The sequence below is a fragment of the Podarcis melisellensis genome (genome assembly GCF_964234715.1).
Source record: "Podarcis melisellensis genome assembly, chromosome: 6".
NCBI classification, from domain to species: domain Eukaryota; kingdom Metazoa; phylum Chordata; class Lepidosauria; order Squamata; family Lacertidae; genus Podarcis; species Podarcis melisellensis.
In genome coordinates, this window is record NC_138538.1 from 23,310,076 (window position 1) to 23,332,340 (window position 22,265).

At 43.2% G+C, this 22,265-nt stretch overlaps 1 protein-coding gene and 1 long non-coding RNA gene across 4 annotated transcripts in view; both read left to right on the plus strand.

The window, feature by feature from the left end:
• LOC309373215 overlaps positions 1-21,474 on the plus strand; it is a 408,815-nt gene extending 387,341 nt beyond the window's left edge. Inside the window, exon 2 of the long non-coding RNA XR_014169851.1 lies at positions 20,530-21,474. This is a non-coding gene — a long non-coding RNA (uncharacterized lncRNA). The remainder of the gene's footprint in view (positions 1-20,529) is intronic.
• ZHX3 (zinc fingers and homeoboxes 3) overlaps positions 1-21,474 on the plus strand; it is a 47,100-nt gene extending 25,626 nt beyond the window's left edge. For all 3 annotated transcript variants that reach the window (XM_081916735.1, XM_081916733.1, XM_081916734.1), the window contains exons 3-4: positions 9,933-12,882; positions 13,996-21,474. In XM_081916735.1, the coding sequence (XP_081772861.1) occupies positions 10,080-12,882; positions 13,996-14,006 (2,814 nt within the window). In that variant the 5' untranslated portion in view covers positions 9,933-10,079 and the 3' untranslated portion in view covers positions 14,007-21,474. The remainder of the gene's footprint in view (positions 1-9,932; positions 12,883-13,995) is intronic.
• Positions 21,475-22,265: the final 791 nt, after the last annotated feature.

Sequence of the window (22,265 nt, forward strand, 5' to 3'; positions counted from 1 at the left end):
CTAACAGGCCCCCCCTCCCTCTGCAATTGCTCTCGTGCTCCCCCGCCTCTCTCTGAGGCCGAGATGCTGCATCACGGCACCTGCTGGCTACCTCTGGACCCCCTCCTCGTCACTGACATAATTCACCCCTTCCTCCCTGACAGGGAGGGCGGGCCCATTTTGTGGTTCACCTCAGGTGCTCTCCCTCAACTCGGCGGCCACTCGGAAGCAAGGCACGGAAAAGGATCCCGAAGCACCCCCCCACACACACACAAACCCTGCCCCGCCATTTCCCTCGAGCACATGCTCTCTCTCTCCCTCACCTCAGGTGAGGCAGAACTTCCCTCCAGCGGCAGCAGCAGCAGCAGCAGCCCTTCTCTGGCCGCCTCCTCCTCCATCCCAGCAGCCGCCGCCGCCTCTCGAGCTCCGCTGCCGCCGCCACCTTGCTTTGCCCGGCTCGGCTGCCCAGCTCCATCCCCCTCCTCTTTCTGGTGCTTCTGCTTTTCTGCTCAGGGTCCCCGAGGATCTGCGGAGCCGCGGCAAAGGTGTAAAAGAGCCACATGCGGCTCCGGCGCCGCGGGTTGCCGACCCCTGGTATAGTGGGAGGAGAGCGGGGAAGTCCCATTGCACAAGCAGAAATTATTGTTATTATGGGATATGATAGTTGCATACTACCCAAAGACACTTACAACGATACCCTTTTCACACTTTAGATTAGATCAGATTTATTTTTGGTTCCAGAACCAGCCTTTACAACCTCCTTCAAGTGTGTTTATTCCGCCAAACAAATAATACTACTACTTCTTTTTTGCATATACATGTAAATCTGTGCAATGCTTGTCCATCTATGCTGACTGTATAGCACATGTCCCTTCTATTCCCCTGATATTGGAAGCATGTGTCTACATGGTTTTCCTCTGAATGCAGTTGCTGTATGTTTACTATACAGTACTTTATAAAACCTGACTTAGTGTCACATTGATGCAATATCCGCTTCTCCCCCCCCCCCCCACACCTTTGCTTTTCTCTTCCAGCTTAAAGGGGATGGGAAAACAACTGGTATCTTAGAAAAAACAGAGTTAATTTCATGTGCTGTTTTTATGTTTTTAAAAAACCAAGAAGCTGATAACTGAAGCACCCAAGCTATTCCTTCCCGGTGTTCAACGTGTTCTGAATAATGGAGCATGACTCTGAGCATCACCCCATATTCTCAGGACTTGAGTAAATGAACTTACTGTTGTACATGTTGAAAGTTGACTTTGTTTCTCATAAGGTGATACTCAGTTTTATCACTGCTTGTGATTTACGGAGAGTAGCTCATTGCCAGAGTTCATTAAGTCCCAAGCGGTAGATGAGAGCAATGGCAAAGAATATTTGGCCCCACTGAACAGAACCAACCCATTCAAAACTCTCAGGTTCCTTAAAATCTCCCCAGCTTGAGGGATCGACACATCTCAGCCCCAGAAAGAAGCATGTATAGCTGAAACTGGGAGTAAATGATATTTTCTATGCCATGCTGATCTTCCACAAACCAGAAAATGCTTTAAGGCTCACAGGTGATCCTTTACTTGTTCTGCCTCAATAGCTATTCTGGAAAAAAAAATGGGGTACAGTTGCTCCCCCTCTCAATTCACTTTGCTGTCTGCAACACATGCTGTAGCGTATACCCGTTGTTTGGCTTGACCCCTTCTGAACTTTTGTATCTTGGCACTGGAAATGCACTAGGTCTTTGGCAGAATGCTGTCAAAAGTAGAGGGGGGACTCTTTTGTTAACACAGTGCCAAATCCTGCTTCAACATGGAACAGTTTGTTCTGCTGAAAGAATGAGCCAGTTCAGTGAGCAGAACAACTCAGAGCTGCAAACCAGCATATTCAGAAAACTGAAAAAGTGTTCGGCTATAACGAAGTTGCTTTGAAACCAAGCTCTTAAGAAAAAGAGGGGGAAATAATTGATATTTTCTAAGGGGACAGTTCTCCCCCACCCCCATAGTCATTTCAGCTAACCGTAGCATGAAATACATCAGAAATAAGTTGTGCACGCATTCAGAATAAGAGCGGGCTCTTTTGTTACTCCCCATCTCAACATTTTGCAGAAAGCATTCAAACTTTTCTAACTTGGGTATACCAGACCTTCTGTTTCAAACCTCTGTGGTCTGATATATACAAAGCGCGTGCAGTTAATGAATGCCCACTAATAATTGGTATGTGTAATTTGCATTTAAAATGTGACTAATTTCCATGAATGTGGCGGATGCTAGGATCTGGCAATGAATGCGCCTGTTGCCTCATGTGAAATTTCTGGCATGGAGACTGCAAATTAAAAGATCTTAAGCTGGCTATGAAGTTCTAGCCCAGAATTCTTTCTTCTGAACTCACTAAGCTTCTTGTGCACCTCCACAGAAGGAATTAGTTTTAATGCTGCTATCAAGATTGTCCTCTCATTTGATCAGTGTTATAAAAGCCTGCCGCCACCTGAGTCACCTGGATTTTTGTTATTGCTTATCTTCAATGTTCTGAAACTTGAAACTGATTGTGAGCAAAAAAAAAAAAGTATCAGCAGATTTATTTTAAGGGAGGGTGGGTGGGAGGCAGCAATAAGAGATGCAGAGCACTTGTTCAGAGAGTTTGTTAACCTAAGCTTTGTAACCCTGTACCTGGTTGTAGGATGGAAGGGCGAAATACTGAATCAAATGCCAATAGCAAAAGGTATAGAATACTGTAAGCAGAGTGAAGTTTTGAGATAAAAGTTGGGTGGAGGGAAAGAACGTTGGGTCTACCCACAATTCCCGAGAGCCTCTGCATTAAAACAGTACTTGTTCTAAGCCAGAAGTTGCGTCAGAGTTGCCTTTTAGAAACCGCAGGAGGGAAGAGTGCTCTAGCACTCAGGTCCTGCTTGCACAGGCATCTGATTGGCCGGTGAGAACAGGATGCTGGACCACTGCACCAGTTGCATCCTCCAAACCAACCTCAAGGATAGTCCTACAGAGAGATGCAATTACAGATCTATGCAAATGGAAGAAAACTGAAATATAGCAGGAAATATGCTACTTTCATATTGTGCTCTACAAATAATTGATTTAACCAGAGCAAATAGAGGCAAGCAGCTCCTAAATTTTTATGCTGCATGGCCCAACTGGACAAAACGCATCTCTCAACAGTTTGATCCAGATTTAAAAAATAAACAAATCTCCGTTCTGCCCTGGTTTGGGAAATGAATGTGATCATTCACTCAACTGGTCTTTCTGTGCCCATAAACCATCCAAGCGTTTTGAAAGCCAGGCAACCTCTACAAAGCACAATTGAAGGATGGGCACAATAGAGCCATTCTTGATACTGATGCAAACTGCGTGGGGCTGTTTTGCAGATTAAAATGGCAGCAGTTCCAGTGTTTACATTTTGATAGTACTATACAAACATTTTCTTTCTTTCTTTCTTTCTTTCTTTCTTTCTTTCTTTCTTTCTTTCTTTCTTTCTTTCTTTCTTTCTTTCTTTCTTTCTTTCTTTCTTGGTGATTTGTTTGGGGTGAGACCCCTGATTTTAACATTACTAACATAGCAGCCAAGTGCTAAGGGTTCTCACCATATTTTTCAGTAATCCTTAAAAAAGCAAAGATATGCTGATCTTACTGCCCCCATTTCACAGAGAGAAGGCTGAGGGAGGCTAAGGGTACCATGAGTTCTTAGTAGAGCTGAGAGGAATTGCCTGCACACAGCAATTATGTCACATACACTGGCTCCTTTAAATGACTGTAATGGTGACAAAGCAGAGGAGGTATGTCTTATAGAGTAAATGCATCTTTTGTTTTGTTTTTTAATCTGATCTGCTTCTGAGCCACTTTGTCCATTTCAACCTGTAATTCAGGTTCCGAGATGCTCTTTATGAACTGAAGGTTCATAACTTTATGAACTGTGTTCCGGACGGGGAATCTAAAAATTGCAGTTCAGTTATGCTTGCCACTTGATTGCTTATTCCCCCTGCTTCTCCCCTGATGTAATTTCTCGATTCTTCAGACTGGAAGCCCTTAGCTCTCTGAAAGCAGATAAAATGTTTGAACAAGGAAGGAGCTGCCTCCATATAAGTGATTGTCCAAGCTTGTATTGTGATGTCAGGCCTTAGTTTACTCGTCAACGTTATTTTTCAATTTAGTTTTGGGCCTGAAACAACATTAAGATTTCAGCCCTTCATCACTTGATCACCCTGGCAACATGTTCAGTTGGTAGATCAAGGGATAATTAAGCTGAATGGTGGAACTACTGCGCAACACTTTGGCAAGAGCTGGTTACCAATGCAAGGGAAATGCTCTTGCCTTACTTACTAGAAGAATCCTCAGATGTCTGGATGTAAGTGTGCAAAGCTGCATCTCTTGCCTACGATTGGTCTCCCCTTCAGAGTACTTAACATTTGAGGACTAGAGCAAATCTTCAGGCATTGCAGAAATATTGCAATGAATAAGGACGCAGAAGTGGTTTCTTATTTAAAAGATTCAAGTCTTTGAAAATGGCGCAGTCTATGTAGAATTTCTGCAGTCTCCGTATTCTTAAAAACAAGAAAATGGATGAAGAAGCTTTGTGAAATGCAGCTGGATAAAAATCCGTTACCAATCTTCCCTCTGCAGAGCACAGTTTCAGAGGATTATTGGACGTGTTCTAGCATACTCCGTTTATATGGGTTGATGACAGCTGAACAGATGTGGCAGTGGCTCCAGGTAAACTGGAAGCTTCTCTTGAAGTGCACCCCAAATCTTTTTTGTAATACAAAGATTCATGAGCAGATAAATCAATGTGGAAATGGTTCTCTGCTGTTAATGGTTCTCTGTATTAGCAAACTGATCAAACCAGCTCGGAGACATGTTTATCAATGCTGTGATCTAAAGATGCCTGTGTGCCAAGTTTGCATGTGCACCAGGCCTTTCCACTTTCAAACCTGGGTGCAGGTGATAGGAAATGTCTGAGGACATTCCATGTCTTAGGGCTGCAGTTTGAAGCCTCAACCCGACCTCTTAAATTATGCCATTTCTCCACTTAATCTAGTTGTGCTGCTGTGTTTATCTTTGTTCTAGTCTGTGAATTTTGTTGGGGATTTTTGTGCAGGTTTTTTTTAATGTTATCATAAGTTGCCTTGGGTTTTTTTTTAATGACATGAAAACAAATACCTACAGCATTCATGTCAAAGTTATGGCTCATTTAGTGTCCCTTTAATTGGATGTTGTTTGAAAGCAGCACTTCATCATAGTTTGTTTTTAAAAATTACAAGGAATTTCTCAGCCCACATGCCAGCCTATATTTGTGTCTGTGGGTGTGTGCTACAGTTAATGTAATTATAACTTTAACCGGCTTAATACTGATAATTTATTTGATTTTATTTATTTAGATTTATTTATTTGATTTTATTTATTAGATTTATATATTAGATTAGATTTATTAGATTTATATAGCTTCATCATAAGATCTCAGGGTGGTTCACAAGATAAGGATACAAGGTAAAAGCACAAATAAATAGTTAAAAGAAAAACAACAAAATAATAAACCCCCTCCCACAAATGCATTTAAAAGGCTGCAGAATGTGGCTTCCTTACCACCTCATTGGAGGGCACAATGCTGACCCACTCATACACAGTCTATATTTGGACGGGCCTTCCATATGGTCCCAGCAGAAATAAACTTTTCGCAAGATATGGGTCCAGCTGCTTATGGGTGCTGCAGGGAATCTGCCTTTGCCATCTGTGCCAGTTGCTACTAGCATGGCAATGAGTGTGCTGAGCAAGCTGTCACCAAAAGCTACCTGTGGATGCTGTTGGCACTGTAGACCCTTAGCCTCTGGGGTTATTTAGTACACACACACATCCGTATTCAGAGGTCAGAGGACTTGATCACTCATGTCTTAACTTCTCTTTTCTTAATATTCTCCCACCTTAGTTGTGTAGATAAACTGGTACTGAAAGCTCATTAGAAGGAAAACCTTATTGAGTATTCAGTGGTCTTAAGAATCTACGCTCAAACATGGCACATGTTCAGTTTTGGTTGCTAAGCAAGCCTTGGGTGAAGATCACACTTTTAATCTTCTAAATGTAGACTTTGGCATTGACCAGACTGAATGTTTTGCATTAACAACCCTGCCTTTATTAATTATATGAAAACAAGCCATTTACAAGCCAGCTGAAAGGGACTGGGGCACTCTTACCTAGCGGTACTTATTTAAAACTTAATTACATTAATGTATAGATAACTTACACTTACCCAGAGTTGTGCTTTCCTTAATAAGTGTTCAAGGGCATAAAAATAACTTGGGTAGCATCAACTGTAAGACAGCCATGAGCTCTATAGGGATGGTACATCTTAGAGGACCTCTAATATTGTTTCTTAAAAGATGTTATGGTACTTTACTAATACCCTCCCTCTTTCAACTTAGCTGTCTCAAAGTGTAACAGTTAGTAGGTGTGATGTTAAGCGGGTTTTTTAAAAATAAAATTTCAACCTTCCTAGAATATAAATAAAATCATAGTATGCAATGGCTAACATCATCTGAACATAACTGCTGCTGTTAAATAAGATTTGGGACAGGATAGGGGCTGAAACTACCTGACCCCAATGCCTATATAAAAGTACAAACAACAGCATTAAAAATAAACTTTCTTTAAAACAAGGTAAGAATTGGAGGAAAAAAATATTAGGTAAGGTAAAGGACCCCTGGATGATTAAGTTTAGTGAACAATTAGTGAAATTGCCAAACTTAAAAATAAAATAAGAAAGTTTTGAAATATCCCTGAGCAATTGTAATGCTTTTACTGTAGGAAAACAATGTGTAATATAAATTGGCACTGGTTAAAGCAGTTTTAAGTTGTTTATTTTGGAGAAGAGGCCATAGGAAATGGGTACATCATTTTTACATGGGAAAGGTCCCAGATTCCTCCCTGCTGTGGAGGGTAGGGCCCAAACCAGTGGATTTAAGATACAAGAAAGGAGATTCTGAATAAACACCAGAACTTTCTGAATGTAAGAGCCGTTCAACAGTGGAATAGACTCCCTTGGAAGGTGCTGGACTCTCCTCCCTTGGATGTTTTCAAGCAGAGGTTGGATGGCCATCTGTCATGGATGCTTTAGTGAAGATTCCTGCATTGGGGGGGGGGGTTGGACTAGATGACCCTGGGGGTCCTTTCCAACTCTACAGTTCTATGATTCAACCCTTGGGACCTCCAGTTAAAAGGATCATAGCTTGCAAGTGATGAGGAGGAACTGTCTCCCCATACACTGAGGAGCTGTTGTCAGACAAGACAGTGCTGGAACATATGGTGGTCTTGGCTCATTGTATGACAGTGTCACGCATCCGTGCTTAAATGAACAAATTCTGAAAATTTAGAAATTGGGCCTAACCTGTTGGGATGTGGAATAAGAAGTGTTGCTCCTGAGCTTGTCTCTTTCGCAACTTGTAAATTCACGAGCCCCGTTTGCTTAGTAATCTAAAACATCCTGTGGTCTGCTCAGTACGCAACTCAAGTTGCAGATGCAAGTGTGCACCAGCCTTCTGCATAGTGCTTATATAACTGTTCTAGAGGGAAAAGAAATGTACAAACAGTCCCTTCGATTACATTTTGTCTGGTGTGTTGTCACTGTGCTTAAACTCCAGCTAACTTTACATGAGAGGGCCGAGCAAATATTAACTTTTTCCTCTGGGAATAAGGTCAGGCTGCCACAGTATTCCAGATCTGGCATTTTTAGTGGTTCTGCCGAATCAAAACAGCTTTCCCTGCGGTTGTTCTGTAAATGACACACTCATCACTGCTTTTCATTTTGGAGATCCAGCCTTCATGGAGCGCTAAAGAACTTAAGGAACATTTAGTCAATCAGTAACTGTGGTTTAGCAAACCAGAATGTTATTTAACTCCTCTTTCTTTCTTTCTTTGCACTGTGGGGCTCTCTTAAACCTTGCCACATGGTTGCCACTTTACAACCCATACAGGGAAGACCCCTGCCCACATCACAGGGTTATTTCAATTGCATTTCCAGTGAAAAAGAACCCAGAGTGATAAGGCTAAGGGACACTGTCTGGAATCTTGGAAAACATTCCAAATAGACAGTAGTGGGTCAGTTTCTGCACAAGGTAGCTCTGTGTTTTTGTATATCTATCCCAACCATCAGAGTAATGGACCCTTTCCAAGTTGGAGTGATGTCTGAATTCCCGCACAGCTTGTTTGTGTGAAAGTACCATAAGGGTTCGCTCTTCCTTTGCAAAGGTGCCTCTACCCACCACAAGGAGCATGGCTGATTGTCTTGCAGGAGTGTATCTGAAGAAGTGTGCATGCACACGAGAGCTCATACCAAGAACTAACTTAGTTGGTCTTTAAGGTGCTACTGGAAGGAATTTTTTTTGTTTTGTCTTGCAGGAGGCGAAGTTTGGGAGAATTCTGGGGTGTATCCACTTTGCATCACCAAAAGTGATCCTCTTAAGGGTATAGAAACTGCATTATGTCTTCCTATTCCGAATACAGTCAAACCTCTGTTTACGTAACCCTCTAGTTACATAAACTTTGGGCTGTGCGCATGGTAAACCAGAAATATTTTACTGAATTTCACCATGCGTGTACACGCAGAAGTGGTCCTCAGGTTGTGGAAACCTTGGGATCTGACCAGACCTCTGGAACGGATCCCGTCCACCACCGGAGGTACCACTGTACATGCATGAACACTGTGGGAATCAGGCAAAACCCTCTTTAGTTATTCCTATGGATATATACAGTGCAGTTTGATTATGTTCATGTGCAAACATGTATGAAAAAGGGGTTAGGGAAACTTGCATAGAGAAGCCCTTTTTCTAATTTTCAGCTTCTGTATGTTGACTTTGCTCAGCTGTCAACATCTCCCCCTACCCTCCATGTACTTATCCCTTCTAGTGTAAATTAGTTGTGGATTTTCTCTTTCACCCTCATAGGCATATAAGATCCTATAAGTTTGCTTCTGCTAATGTTTATGCGAGAAACCTGTAGCTTATCACCTAATTTGTCCTGCTTCGTTGAGTAATGTGTCAGACATGTACCAACAAAACAAGAAGTGTTTTCCTCCTTTTAAAATAAAGGTGTCTTTGTGACCTGCATTTGCTACAAAAACCAGCACGTATAATCTCTGCAACACCAGTTTCTGGAATTGTTTTTGGTTCCAGCATTGAGTGTTCCTGCTTGCACACTTGGCTGGCCAGTCTTATAGTGATTTTTCATACATCTAATGCAATTCATTAGTTGAATCGCACCCCATGGATGATATCCAATATTAGTCATACTCTGAGTAGACCCACTGAAAATCAAACTTTGGCTATTATTCCGTCTTTTGTTTAGATTTAAAAATTGCATTGTACTTTAATGAAAACAGATATAGTCATCATTACCTGGGGGGTGGGTAGAGGAGAATCAAAATTATAATACCTCCATGACAGCTTCAATTTGGGTCACTTTAAATCTTTCTTATATTGTAGGTTGTGTTTTCTCCAAAATATCAGCTAAGCCATGATGTGTGGCCAACGTATCTCTCTCTCCTTAACTCTATAAAGAAAACTGCTTTCAGTTTCTCAGTTGACCAACAGAAATACTGTTTCTTAGTTAACTATCTTATGATGTATATGCAACACAGTACAGTGGTGCCTCGGGTTAAGTACTTAATTCGTTCTGGAGGTCCGTACTTAACCTGAAACTGTTCTTAACCTGAAGCACCACTTTAGCTAATAGGGCCTCCTGCTGCTGCTGCGCCGCCGGAGCACGATTTCTGTTCTCATCCTGAAGCAAAGTTCTTAACCTGAAGCACTATTTCTGGGTTAGTGGAGTCTGTAACCTGAAGCGTATATAACCTGAAGAGTATGTAACCCGAGGGACCACTGTATATAACTGAGTAATAAACAGCCTGCAGTTGTGCTGGTGAAAATGTTTAGCATAATATTTTGCTGACATGCTATTCTTTTTGTTTCCTCAGATTCCATGGCCGACTTAAATGGTTGTCAAGACTCCTGACACACACATTTTTCTGGGCATCATGGATTTTCAGGAATATAGCCTGCAAAGCAGTCTCAAAAAGTAGCAGCTGCCCTCTAATCTTTTATTATCTTCACTGATTGTAAAAATGGCCAGCAAAAGGAAATCCACAACGCCTTGCATGATACCACCCAAAACACTGGCACTGCAGGAGTCGCAACCAGGCTCTGTTGGAGTTGATCATGAAGGATCTCAACAGTCTATTACTCCTGCAACTCTGCCTATTAGTGACACTGTTGTTCACAATAATCACAAAAATGGGCTGTTGTCCAATGGACATAGTGGTATCTTAGATGGTGATACTTACAGATGTATGTATTGCAATTTTGGCTCTCGAGACATTAATCAGTTCCTTGGTCACCTTGATTCCGAGCACATAGACTTTAGCAAAGGCCCGTCCTTTGTGTGTGTGCAGTGCAGTTTCCTGGTCAAGAGTCACAAAGAGCTTTCTTGCCACAACGCAGAGTGCCACATTGGGGAAACTGGCTTAATCTGGAATGTCGTGAAACAAGGCAAGCACGTGATTGTGGAGCAAACCATTGGAGATAGCAGCAGCAGCCAGGACCTTCTGGGGGACCTCCCTGAGGAAGGTCAAGACAGCCAAGCTGAAATTATCATTACCAAAACACCCATTATGAAGATAATGAAAACGAAACCAGAAGTGAAAAAAATCCACACGCTGAAAGAAAACGTATCTAGTAAACCAGTCAAGGATCTAGAGAAAAAAGTTGGTGAGCAGCCATTCACCAATGGACCAGTGCCAGTGAACCAATCATCAACAGGAACAGTTAAACCAACACATGTTGTCAATGGCTCAATAATAGGAAATGTACCTGTTTTGCAGGCAGGCCTCACTCAATTTGTGCAGCTGCAGCAGCAGCAGCAGCAACAACAACAGCAGCAGCAACAGCAGCAACAACAACAACTTCACCAGCAGCTACCCACTTCAAAATCCCTTCCCAAGGTAATGATTCCCCTGAGCAGTATCCCAACATACAATGCAACAATGGACTCTAATAGCTTTCTGAAAAACTCTTTCCATAAGTTCCCTTATCCCACCAAAGCTGAGCTTTGCTATTTGACTGTTGTGACCAAGTACCCAGAAGAACAGCTGAAGATTTGGTTTACTGCCCAGAGGTTGAAGCAGGGTATCAGTTGGTCACCGGAGGAGATAGAAGATGCACGGAAGAAAATGTTTAACACTGTGATTCAGTCCATACCCCAGTCCACCATTACAGTGTTAAATACACCCCTAGTTGCAAGCCCCAGTAGTGTTCAGCATCTCATTCAGGCCAGTTTACCCGGCCATTCTGTTGGGAAACCCGAAGGAGCAGGTGGTGTATTGGTTACGCAACCAATAATATCAAATGGACTTCAAGGGACAACCTCATCTCTTGCAATAGCAGTCACATCTATTCCAAAGACTCAGATAGCAAAGCCGCCTGCCACTGTATCAGTTTCTAGCACTTCGTCCCCTGTGAAAGTGGTGAGTGCTGCTCCATCACAGCTCACTGCTTGCCCAACTATAACTTCACAGGCCTTCTTAGATCCCAGTATATACAAAAATAAGAAGTCTTATGAGCAGCTCTCTGCATTGAAAGACAGCTTCTGTAGGAACCAGTTTCCTGGACATGCTGAAGTGGAGCGGCTTACAAAAATCACAGGCCTTAGTACAAGGGAAGTTCGAAAATGGTTCAGCGATAGGAGGTACCATTGCAGGAACATCAGAGGTGGCAAAGCTATACATGCTGGAGATAATACAATAATAATAGATTCTGTGCCTGAAATTACCTTCACCTCTTCTCCCAAAGCAACCCCAGAATTAACTTCCACATTGGCAGCAACACCTGCTGTTCACACCCCAGCCCGTCGGCAATCCTGGCATCAGACACCCGATTTCTCCGCTACGAAATATAAAGAGAGGGCTCCTGAGCAGATCAGAGCATTGGAAAGCAGCTTTGCACAAAACCCCTCTCCTCCAGAGGAGGAAGTGGACCGTTTGAGGAGCGAAACCAAAATGACGAGGAGAGAGATTGACAGCTGGTTCTCGGAGCGGAGGAAACGGCAGGTGATCAAAGACGCAGAGCGGCAGAGGGACGGTGACGCCGAAGACGACTCTGGGGAAGACGAGGGCTCCTCGGACGACTTGAAAGCTTCCGGTGAAAATGGCTCATTGGATGCAGCCACCAGCTCTCAAACGCCAGGAGAGCGCAAAGTAACCCCTATAAAAATCAACCTTAAGAACTTTAAAGTGACTGAGTCAAATGGCAAAAGTGAGGTACTAGGCTTGAGTGAAGATGTCCAAAGAGAGAACCCCCGGAAGCCCAAGCTAAGTTCTAAAAAGACTGCTCAGCAGAGACATTTGCTCAAGCAGCTCTTTGTGCAGACCCAGCGGCCGACAAATGAACAATATGACCAAATATGTTCTCATACAGGACTTCCCAGGACTGAGGTGATTCGTTGGTTTGGAGATAGTCGCTATGGTTTAAAAAATGGAAATTTGAGGTGGTATGAGAACTACAAGCACGGTATCTTTCCTAAAGATCTATTGACCTCCAGTGAGGCCAGCAGGGTGGTCCTGCAGGACTATTTCCAAAAGAACAAGGTGCTTTGTGAAGATGACCTCCCAGGTCTGTGTGAGAGAACTCAGATGACTACTCAACAGATCAGGCTGTGGTTTGCCGAAAGGCTAGATGAAGAAAACAGGGGAGTGTCAGACACAGGAAGTGAAGATCAGTCCTCAAGTGTTGGTGAGCCAGCCGGCAGTCAAAAAGGGACAGTCGACGCCTTTTCTGAGGTTTCTGAGAACAGTGAATCCTGGGAGCCTGGAGGTCAAGATGGCAGCTCTGAGCTTGGAGATCCGGAGAGTCATCTGCCTGCCGTTCACGTTGGTAAGTGATTTCATCTTAACAGTTTCTGCTAACTTGGCCCTTCACATTTCAGCATTAAAAAGTGGCTTCCCTCCCCCTTTTTAGAGGGGGCTAAAGATTTCATAGAAATGGAGGGCTGAGAGAGATTTGGGGGGGGATGATGGCGCATCAATGTTCTGGAAGGGAATTTCAGTCATAATGCGGAGCAAGGGCTATTGTTCAGTGGTAGAGCATCTGCTCTGCATGCAGATGAGGTCTCTGATTCACTCCCCAGCATCTCTAAGGCATCTGAAACCCCGGAGAGCCACTGGCAGCAGTTCTCAACCTGTGGGTCCCCAGATGTTGTTGGATTACAACTCCCATCATCCCTGAGCTCTGGCCTTGCTAGCTAGGGGTGATGGGAATTATAGTTCAACAACATCTGGGGACCCACAGGTTGAGAAAGGCTGGTTAGACAGTACTGAACTATGCAAGCAATGGTCTGGATAGGGCAGATTCCTATGTTCTGAAAGGGTAAAGAGGCCATAGCCCTGTGGTAGAGTGGAAGGCATCAGGGTCAACTCCTGTCATCTCCAGGTAGGGCTGTGGAGAGACTCCTGTCTGAAACCCTGGAGAGCTGCTGCCAGTGAGTTCAGACAGTATTGAGCTAGATCAGCCTTTCTCAACCTGTGCGTCCCCACAGATGTTGTTGAACTGCAACTCCCATCACCCCTAGCTAGCAAGGCCAGAGCTCAGGGATGATGGGAATTGTAGTCCAACAACATCTGGAGACCCAAGTTTGGGGAACACTGCTCTAGGCAGTGCATCATTCAGGAGAGGGGAATTCTGGTCAGTTACAGATAGAAAAGTTAGAGGAGGGGAAATGAAAGGGAGCTACATAATACAGATAAGGTCAGAAGATAGGCAGGCAAAGAGCAACTTCTTAAGCACACAGACTGGTAGCACTGGGCAGGCATTCTAAAGCAGTTCTCAAAAAACAAACGAACACTTCCTTCTCAAAATAGCTGAAGTCATAATGACTTTGTGGGTCTGTTTCCCCCCCCCCCACTCCACAAACTCACTCTTGGCCTTTCTGCTTGCTTATTCTTTCAGTATTGTAGAGTGCATTGTGACACGCCTGTGTGTTGTTTTCAGAGATGGAGTGAACCAGCCCTGCCTCCTCCGAAGGATCTGCTGCTAACTTTGTGAAGACTCAGCAGCTGTGGGCCTCATTCTGAATCTCTGAAGGTCCTGAGGAAACACTGCCATAATGCCAAGATCATACTTTTGTAAAGCACATTGGGGAGTTAAGCAAGAGGGAACTGATTACTCAAGAAGACCTTATTTTTGTGTGTGGGAAGGGGCTCATTTTTGTACGTTTAGTTTTAGTCTAGCAGTCTGCTGCCTCGTCAAGCATAGGAGCAGAACTGCCACAGTGGCAAAAATTTCCTCTTTCTCAAATAGATTCTCCGTTTTTGTTTTCCAGTGGACAATTTCTTCCTATCGGTATGGAAACGGTTTTTCTTATATTACCGAGTGGCCTGCAAAGAGGATCATGAATCTGGGGCATTGTGTTAAACGTTATTGTTTCATAGAACTGGACTATCATTGGCATAATACATTCATAATCTTTCAGTGTTTGTTCTCTGAAGGCTGAATCATTGCATATACAGAAAGAGAGAGACAGACATCCTTTCACCATTGAATCTCTAGGTATGGAAATAAAAGCTGCAACTGGCACCCACTCACCAGGGAGCAAGTCCCATTGAACTCTATGGAACTTCTGAGTTGACATAGGGTTGTGCTGCTAATCATGTGTGTGTGTTTTAGGGACAGCTCTGATGAGCAGTATTCCTAGTTTTTGTGCACAAAACCAGGATAATAAGAATATGGCAAATTACAGCTATTCTAATTGGGCATTTGATGCATGCTAGTAGGGTGGAAATCTGGGGGTTGGGGGGGTGTCGGGTGACAGTGACGACCCCGAACTCTGGCATCTGTCATTCATTCATCTTTTAGTGACAAACAATGTGAGACTTTTCTGCAGCAGAATCTATTACTTGAATTAATCTGCAAGTATATGAATCAATGCACTTTTAAAACACATCTTAATCCAGATCCCTTGTTTAAAGCAAGCAAACTTAATTTTTTTTTATTAAGAATACTATAAGGGGGGGGCATGAAAACATTTAGTAGGCAATCATCATATTTTGCATACCCCTACCCTACCTCTGTGTTTGGACCAGAATTGTGTTTTATCCCATACCTTATTTTAGAGGGATGATCTGTTGGAAACTTTTGCCATTTCTCCCAGACTTCCTAGCCATTTATGAGCTGCTGCTCCCCCCCCCCTTTTTTTTGGTCAAGCAGCTTTGCGCTATTTTAATTGCACAATTAATCTTACATGGTTATAGTAGGTATGCTTCTCCCCCTACCTACCCAAGTCTTGGCCTCTTGTTGTTTTTTAAGTATTTTATTTAATTATTTTAATAGTATGAAAAAATTATAATTTAATGTGCTGGAGTTTATTTGTAGTGGCTGAAAACGTTTATTTAAGTGAGTCTGTTTGGTGGCACTAAGTAACTGTTATGCTGAGTGGTTATAGGGGAGTTTTCCCTTCCTTAGAACCACCTCAGGTATCTTCTCCAGAGGTAGCACTGGATCCAGTCCCATCTCTCTTACTGCACCTATGTTGCAGCCATCCCTAACCTAGTGCCCCCAGATGTTTTGGACTACTGTCTGCTCCAGATGGGCAGGGATTATCAGAATTGTCCTCTCAGAACATCTAGAGGGACACTGTGTTGATTGAAGGCTGCTGTACTGAGTGTATCTCAAATCTCTTGTTCAGAAAAGGTTGTCTTTGTGTGATACTTCATTCCACCTAAATTTTGTTAGCTTGTGGCTATCGTGTCCTCATGAATTCTTTCCCAAAAATCATGACTGTATCTTGAGCCTTTAAATCACAAGTATGTTTGTGTTGTCCAAGCTCCCTAAAGCACAACATTGTATTTTTCAGTCTCAGAATTCAGCTGTGTGCGAATCTGAAGGTGGATACACACACTGTGTGGAGTTCTTGGATTCTTAGTTTGGATCTTTTTCACAACACAACCACTGATGCTATAATTTGAAGTGACAGCTCATCATGTGAGGGAGGGGAACAATGTCCTCTTAACCCTTTCCCTTTGTATCATGTTTCTGTGAAAACCACGCCTTCCAGCCTGATTCTACAACTCCCCCCCAGCCCATCCCAGTTCTACCCTTCGCCATTTTTGTACACAATAGGAGATACTTTAGCATAGAAGGGGGGGTGGAATGTGTAGGTTCGCAAGCTCCGCTTATATTAAGCAGCAATCCACATATTAAAAGAAAAGGCCTCATCTTTCTGCTTCTGCTGTAAGGTCCAAAGTGGGGATTCATGGCTCTCCCCTTCAGTATCATGCCTGAAGGCCATCTATGGCTCAAAGATATTTCCATGAAAGAGGTCTTGTGAATTCAGCTTCTGCTCTTCATGCTCAAGTAAGAAAAGGAGCCCAGCCAGCTTGCAGTGTTAGAGCTTCAAACACAGTAACCTACTCTTAAGACGTAGATAGATTTGCTGGAGTTTCTTTCTGCTTTCACATGAGAGAAGCCTTATTAGCACTTCCATAGCTCTTTTGAGAAACAGTGTGGGATAGCTGCTAGAACCTACTGATGGCATGGCCAGGCCTGTTTATGGTTTACTTTAGAAGCAAGGGGCCTGGATCCAGGGAAAGTTTGTGCAATGAGCTTTGACTAAAATATTGTAGCTTCCTTTTACTGCAATGCCTTCAGAGAACAAATGTGGGTAATTGTCTTGGGGTACAGTCTTCAAAGGAGATTGTAGGCCACTGCTATAGGAGTGAATGGGAATGAAGCTCTCAAATGAACGAGCAACCTCATTCACTTCAATGGGAATGGCACAGGAACAGTTCTTGGCAGTCTATATCCTTGCTTTTCTATGTCTACACATACAGGTTTGTTTTAAGTATGCACATATACAGTACATATATGCAGTTATTTTATGCATAGCATCAATATTAAAAATGTACATGTACAGATTGCTGTGTAATTGGAAATCTCACTCTGCTCTTAAAAGGGGAAAGTAGTTTTGTGTGCAGTTAAAAGGACTTGGCATCAAATTTGAAGTGGGTGTCTTGAGGTCTACCTAAGGATGGCAGGGTGAAGGGATTCCTAAGGCTGTGATGTTCAACATCCTTACTCAGAAAACAGGATGTCAGAGAGACCCAGTTCCACGTAACTGGGTGTATGATTAGAGTAGCCAAGTTTAATAGCAGATCAGACATTTCTATGATGTACTTGGTTTGCAAGCCTTGAGTTCAGGTTTGTGGTTTGCAGACCTGCAACTTCAGTGGACTCTGCGTTAGCTTGTAACTAAGTAGGTATTTAATTTAAATTGATTATCATTTAGGGTGGAACTGTGGCAGAGCATCCCTGGTGTATGCAACAGACACACACCAACAACACTCCTAAAACATTGCAGGCACTAGCCGTGTGGCTGTACCAGTCTGCAGTGCAGTCATATAGCATGGATCAGTTGAACGCAAAGTTCATGGTGTTTCCTACCACATTGGTGTCTGATCCAACGACTGACTAGCTTTGGGCATGTGGATTCCAATGGGGGCACACAACTCCCTCTCTCCAGAGCAAAGGTGGACAGAGGAGCATAATCGGGACTTGACTTGCTGACCTGTACCAAATTTAAAGCCATATTCAGTACCTTAATTTGAGTTTGCAGGACAGGACTGATTCCAAAGAGAGGATGCTATGAGCTAAGGCATCCTCTTGCTTCCTCTCTCTAGCAAAACCGTAGAGTTTTAGTTGATCTCCCCGGGGGTTTCACAGCTGTGTTTCATGTCACAAGAAGCATCGCTGCAATTTTGCACAGGTTTTCTAGTTAGAAGTTCCAACTCTTGAACTATGTAGAAAATTTGGAAGAGGCTTTGCATACCGAAGGGACCCTGGAGAGCTGCTTAGATGCATCAGTGGTCTGACTCAGTATAAAACAGCTTCCTAATTCAAAGAGGCTTGTCATTTTTGTGAGTCGTTGTCTGGAGAATGAGTTGTAGGTCTCTACCCTACCCCACAATACAAAAGCTAATTTTGACAGAGATTGGACGTTTGGTGGTAAAACAAGTCTTTTTTACACTGATTGATCTACATGAATCAGTCTCAGTTGTAGCTAGAAAATTAAGTACCATTGTAGAATTCACAGTGGAAAAAAGTTATCCTCACACCTCTCCTAAGGATATTGGAGCACTTTGGTTAGAAATGTGGCTGCTTAGCTAGTGGTAGACACTGTTACATGCTGGGCAGTTAGGCAAGGCACTTAGGAGCCGGGTTTCTTGGTGCACTGAGGATGTTTTATTTATGTGTTTCATTTTCTGAAAGCATTTATCTGCTTCTTCACATTGCATTCTGCTCCTGCCCCCACGTTTCACAAGCGCAGGAGGGAAAGTACTTGGGTAGGAACCAAAGTACTCAAGCCCATCAGTCAGCCTTGCAAACATAATTACATTAATTTATTTTGGCTCATTGGCTTATTTTTGAACTTGCATTATGACCTTACGTTTACTCTTCCTTCCCTGTCGAGCTAGTCCGTGTGCATGTGTGTCTCCCCTCCCGTCACAACCACCCTGTAAGGCAGACCTGGGGAACCAATATCTCTCCAGATGTTGCTGCACTACAACTCCCATCACCCTTGACCATTGGCAAGGGCTGATGGGAGCTGAAGTCCAACAGCATCTAGATGGCCACTAGTTCCCCATTCAGGCTTGGCATTGTTTGCTCACTCCAGGTCACCTCTTGGGCAGGAATTTGAACCCAAACCTCCCCAGCCCCAGTTCAATGGGGTGTTCACTACCCCATACTAGCTTTGAGTTGAACAGAGCCACACCAACATATTTACACAAACTTGGCTTAGTGAAATCAGGATTAATACTAGTGGTACAGCTTTTGCATAAACAATAACTTGTTGACTGGCTTTCTTGGCATTGCTCAAGCTGTGAGATTAGGAGGTGCTCAGTAGATGCTTTGACTTGACAATGACACTCCATATGGCCATCTCATCAAATAAATCTTGACATAATAATGGCATAGCATTGCAGCTAGTGCCATCATTGACGGTTTCAGAGTTTGGAAATGGTGCCAGGCAAGATCATACATACACAAGGTCTTAGAAACCATTGTTCATAATTGAAACCTTTTTTAAAAAATCTCCTCCCCCCTCCATTTATACAAAATAGGCACATGACAGATGAAATGTGGAGATGCAAAGCATTCTGAACCAGAATGCAAAATGTTTTTAGATCAAGGGAAGGGATTGGAGTGTGTTCAGCTGCAAGCACACAGTGTCTCTTCATGTGGTATTTATTAGTCATACTTGAAATCTTAATTTCATCTGTTCCTGGTTCCTAGTGAAACTTCTGCTAGTTGTTGTTTTTAAAACTGAAAGCCAGTTGAACCACCCTTTGGAATGGGAATAGCACACTGTAAAATTTTTAATAATGGGCTGGTGTGTGTGAGGCTCACCAGTAGAATGAGCTCTGCTTGTGAAGGCGGCTTGTTTAGCCTCTTTGCAAAGAGGCAAGTCCTTGTGAGCTGCTAGGAATTTCTCCTGTGCGCCCTCTGTTGAACTGAATGAGATCTGTATGTAGGAGAAGACCCACAGCTCATTGGTAGAGTGCATGCTTTGTCTTCAGATGGTTCAAGATTCAACCCTTGCAATCTCAGATATGGAGCAGGTGCTCTCAAAGACCTTGGAGAGCTGCCACTGATGAGAATAGACCAAACTGAGCCAGATGAGGAAATCTACCTGATGAGGTATGAGGCAGCTTCCTTTGTGCAACTTTCTCTCTCTATGGGGCTAGCAGGAAAGCTTCTAGGTCAAGGAATGATGTAAACATACTGTCAGTGCATTTCTTCCATTAACTAGCAGTAAATGAATGGCTCCCTTATAGACCTAATGAAACCCCAACCCTGAAACCAGCTTTGAAAATGCACAAGCCTGTCAGAACTGGATTCATGTGTTAATAATTCTGTGTGTATAAAAGGGCTGGGCGGTAGATCAATAGATCATCCAAAACCAGTTTGAAGACCATATTGTGATATCAGTTTCATAATTTTTGACATGGCAACATATTGTGAATTTTGTGTGTGTGTGTGTGTGTGTGAGAGAGAGAGAGAGAGAGAGAGAGAGAGAGAGAGCTGCCTCATGCAGAAGGCAGCGAATCACAAGAGCAGGCACCAGCAAATATCACAATGCAGGAAAAATCATGAAGCCAGCCTATGCCTCTACAACTGTAACTGCATCCTTATTTCAGACATCATGATATATTGGTATATCATGATGTGTAGCTAAAAACCAGATATCGCCCAGCCCTAGTGTATAAGCATTGTTTTGCTTGTCTCAGAAATCTAATGTCTGAACTGGCATGCACAATTCCGCCGCCCCCCCCCCCGCAGAGCCTCTCCATAGTTTGCTCTCAATTTTCTCAACCTGTGCCCCTCCAGCTGCCATTGGACTGCAACACCCATCATCCTTGCCCATTGGCCACACTGGTTGGGTGCCTCTGAATCTGTAAAGCAAATTGGAAAGACAAGTGGCAGCTGGCCTACTGGATGGGTGTGTGTGTGTGTGCGTGTAGAGGAAAGTCCATAAAAACTTAGGGCTCCTACTTTTACTTGATGCCATTTCGCTCGTTTCTCATTTCCAGGTCTTCTGATAATAACAGATGATGTCTGGATCATGTTGATGAAGGATATGTTTTATTTAAAAAATGAAAGTTACAATAAGGGCATGCAAACAGTGAGGATTTCTCAAGTGAAAAAGACCTCTCAGAAATCTGTGCCAGAGCAAGAATTGTTGCTCTTACTAAATTAGAGCTCCTTCCTTTCCCCACCTGTTGGTTTTATCCCTACCATGCTTTTCTTATTATGGGAAAATCCTAGCAGGTAACCTGAATGCCTGGAACAAATGAGTAAGAACATTTGCAGATGTTCCTGGATAGTTTCTATCTTTAGGATGTTTTTGCTATGGATACCCAGTCAGATGGGTAATTTATTATTATCATCCATTTTTCTTCAACTTCGGTGAAATTATCTCATAAAGCAGACCGCAACACTTACTGACTTTCAAAGCTGATGGAAAACTGTTGTAAATTGCACCTTCTAAAGCACCATAGAAATTTGGTTTATCCACAAGGTTGCTGTAATGTAGCTGAAAAGGGGCCCTCAGCACCAAGCTTTGGATGGGTGGTGGTCTGCTTTCGTCTTGGGGAAAGAGGGGGGTGGGGCTAACTTACAAACTACGTGAAGAAAAATTGGATTCTTTTTGTACTTTTGGTAAAACTTTTTGAAGAGGAAAAAGCTGAAGGTGTTGGTGCGGGTGAATGCCAGTTCTCCTTTGGCCAGAGGGAACTGGCTCCTGGTATGATGGCACTCGCTCCTTTTCAGCAATGACGCCACTTCTGCGAAGTGAACTGCAAGTTTCCCTTCATTTTGTATATGTGGCTATGAGGGTGGGAAGAGCTTGCTTGTACAGTTTGGTGATATGAGACCTTTTTGGTTGTTCCTAATAAACAACAAGGGGGAAAAGCACATTTGTAGCTTGTCAATCTTGGTGGGAGGGGAAGGGGTAGACAAGAGAAGCGATGCCTGTTGCATTGTGCTGATTTTCTCTGAATTTGTCTATTTCATTATATACGACCTTTGGGGAGTTCCAGTCTACATGGGCCTCACCCTCGTTTACCCTCACCAACAACCCTGTGAGGTAGGTCCCAAGGTCATCCCATGAATTATATGTTGGGTGTGTACTTGAATCTGAGTCTCCCTGGCCCTAGTACGACAGTTTATTAACACTACAGCCACAGTGGCTCCTTCTGTAAAATTGTCACTATATTGTGGCTGGATTTGGAGTGTGATTTGGCGAGTGCAAAGTTCCAAACTCTGGTTATGAGATGAGAAAATGATTCTGTCCCAAACAGGTGTATTGACATTTAAATAACTCACTATCCTGATGTATAGTTCCATACAAATGTCCTAAATTCCAATATAAGCTGCCGCTTTTTGAACAATTTGGTTTATTTGCACACCTGCACTGGTGACAGTCCATTGTCCCATCCACTTTCCTGTCCATTATAAGTAGGCAACTACAGTAAGCCACATACATTGTGGTTCTGTGTGCAGTTCCAGTGGCTGGGAACCACCGGAGGCAAGAATGCTCTTGTGGTCGAATCCTGCTTGCTGGTTTCCCACAGGCATCTGTGAGAGCAGGATGCTGGCCTAGGTGGGGCATTGCCCTGATCCAGCAGGCTCTTCTTCTTTTACATTTTTTAAGCAAGCTTCCTTGCAATTGAATTTCCTTGAAACACTTGGGATCTTGAGCATCA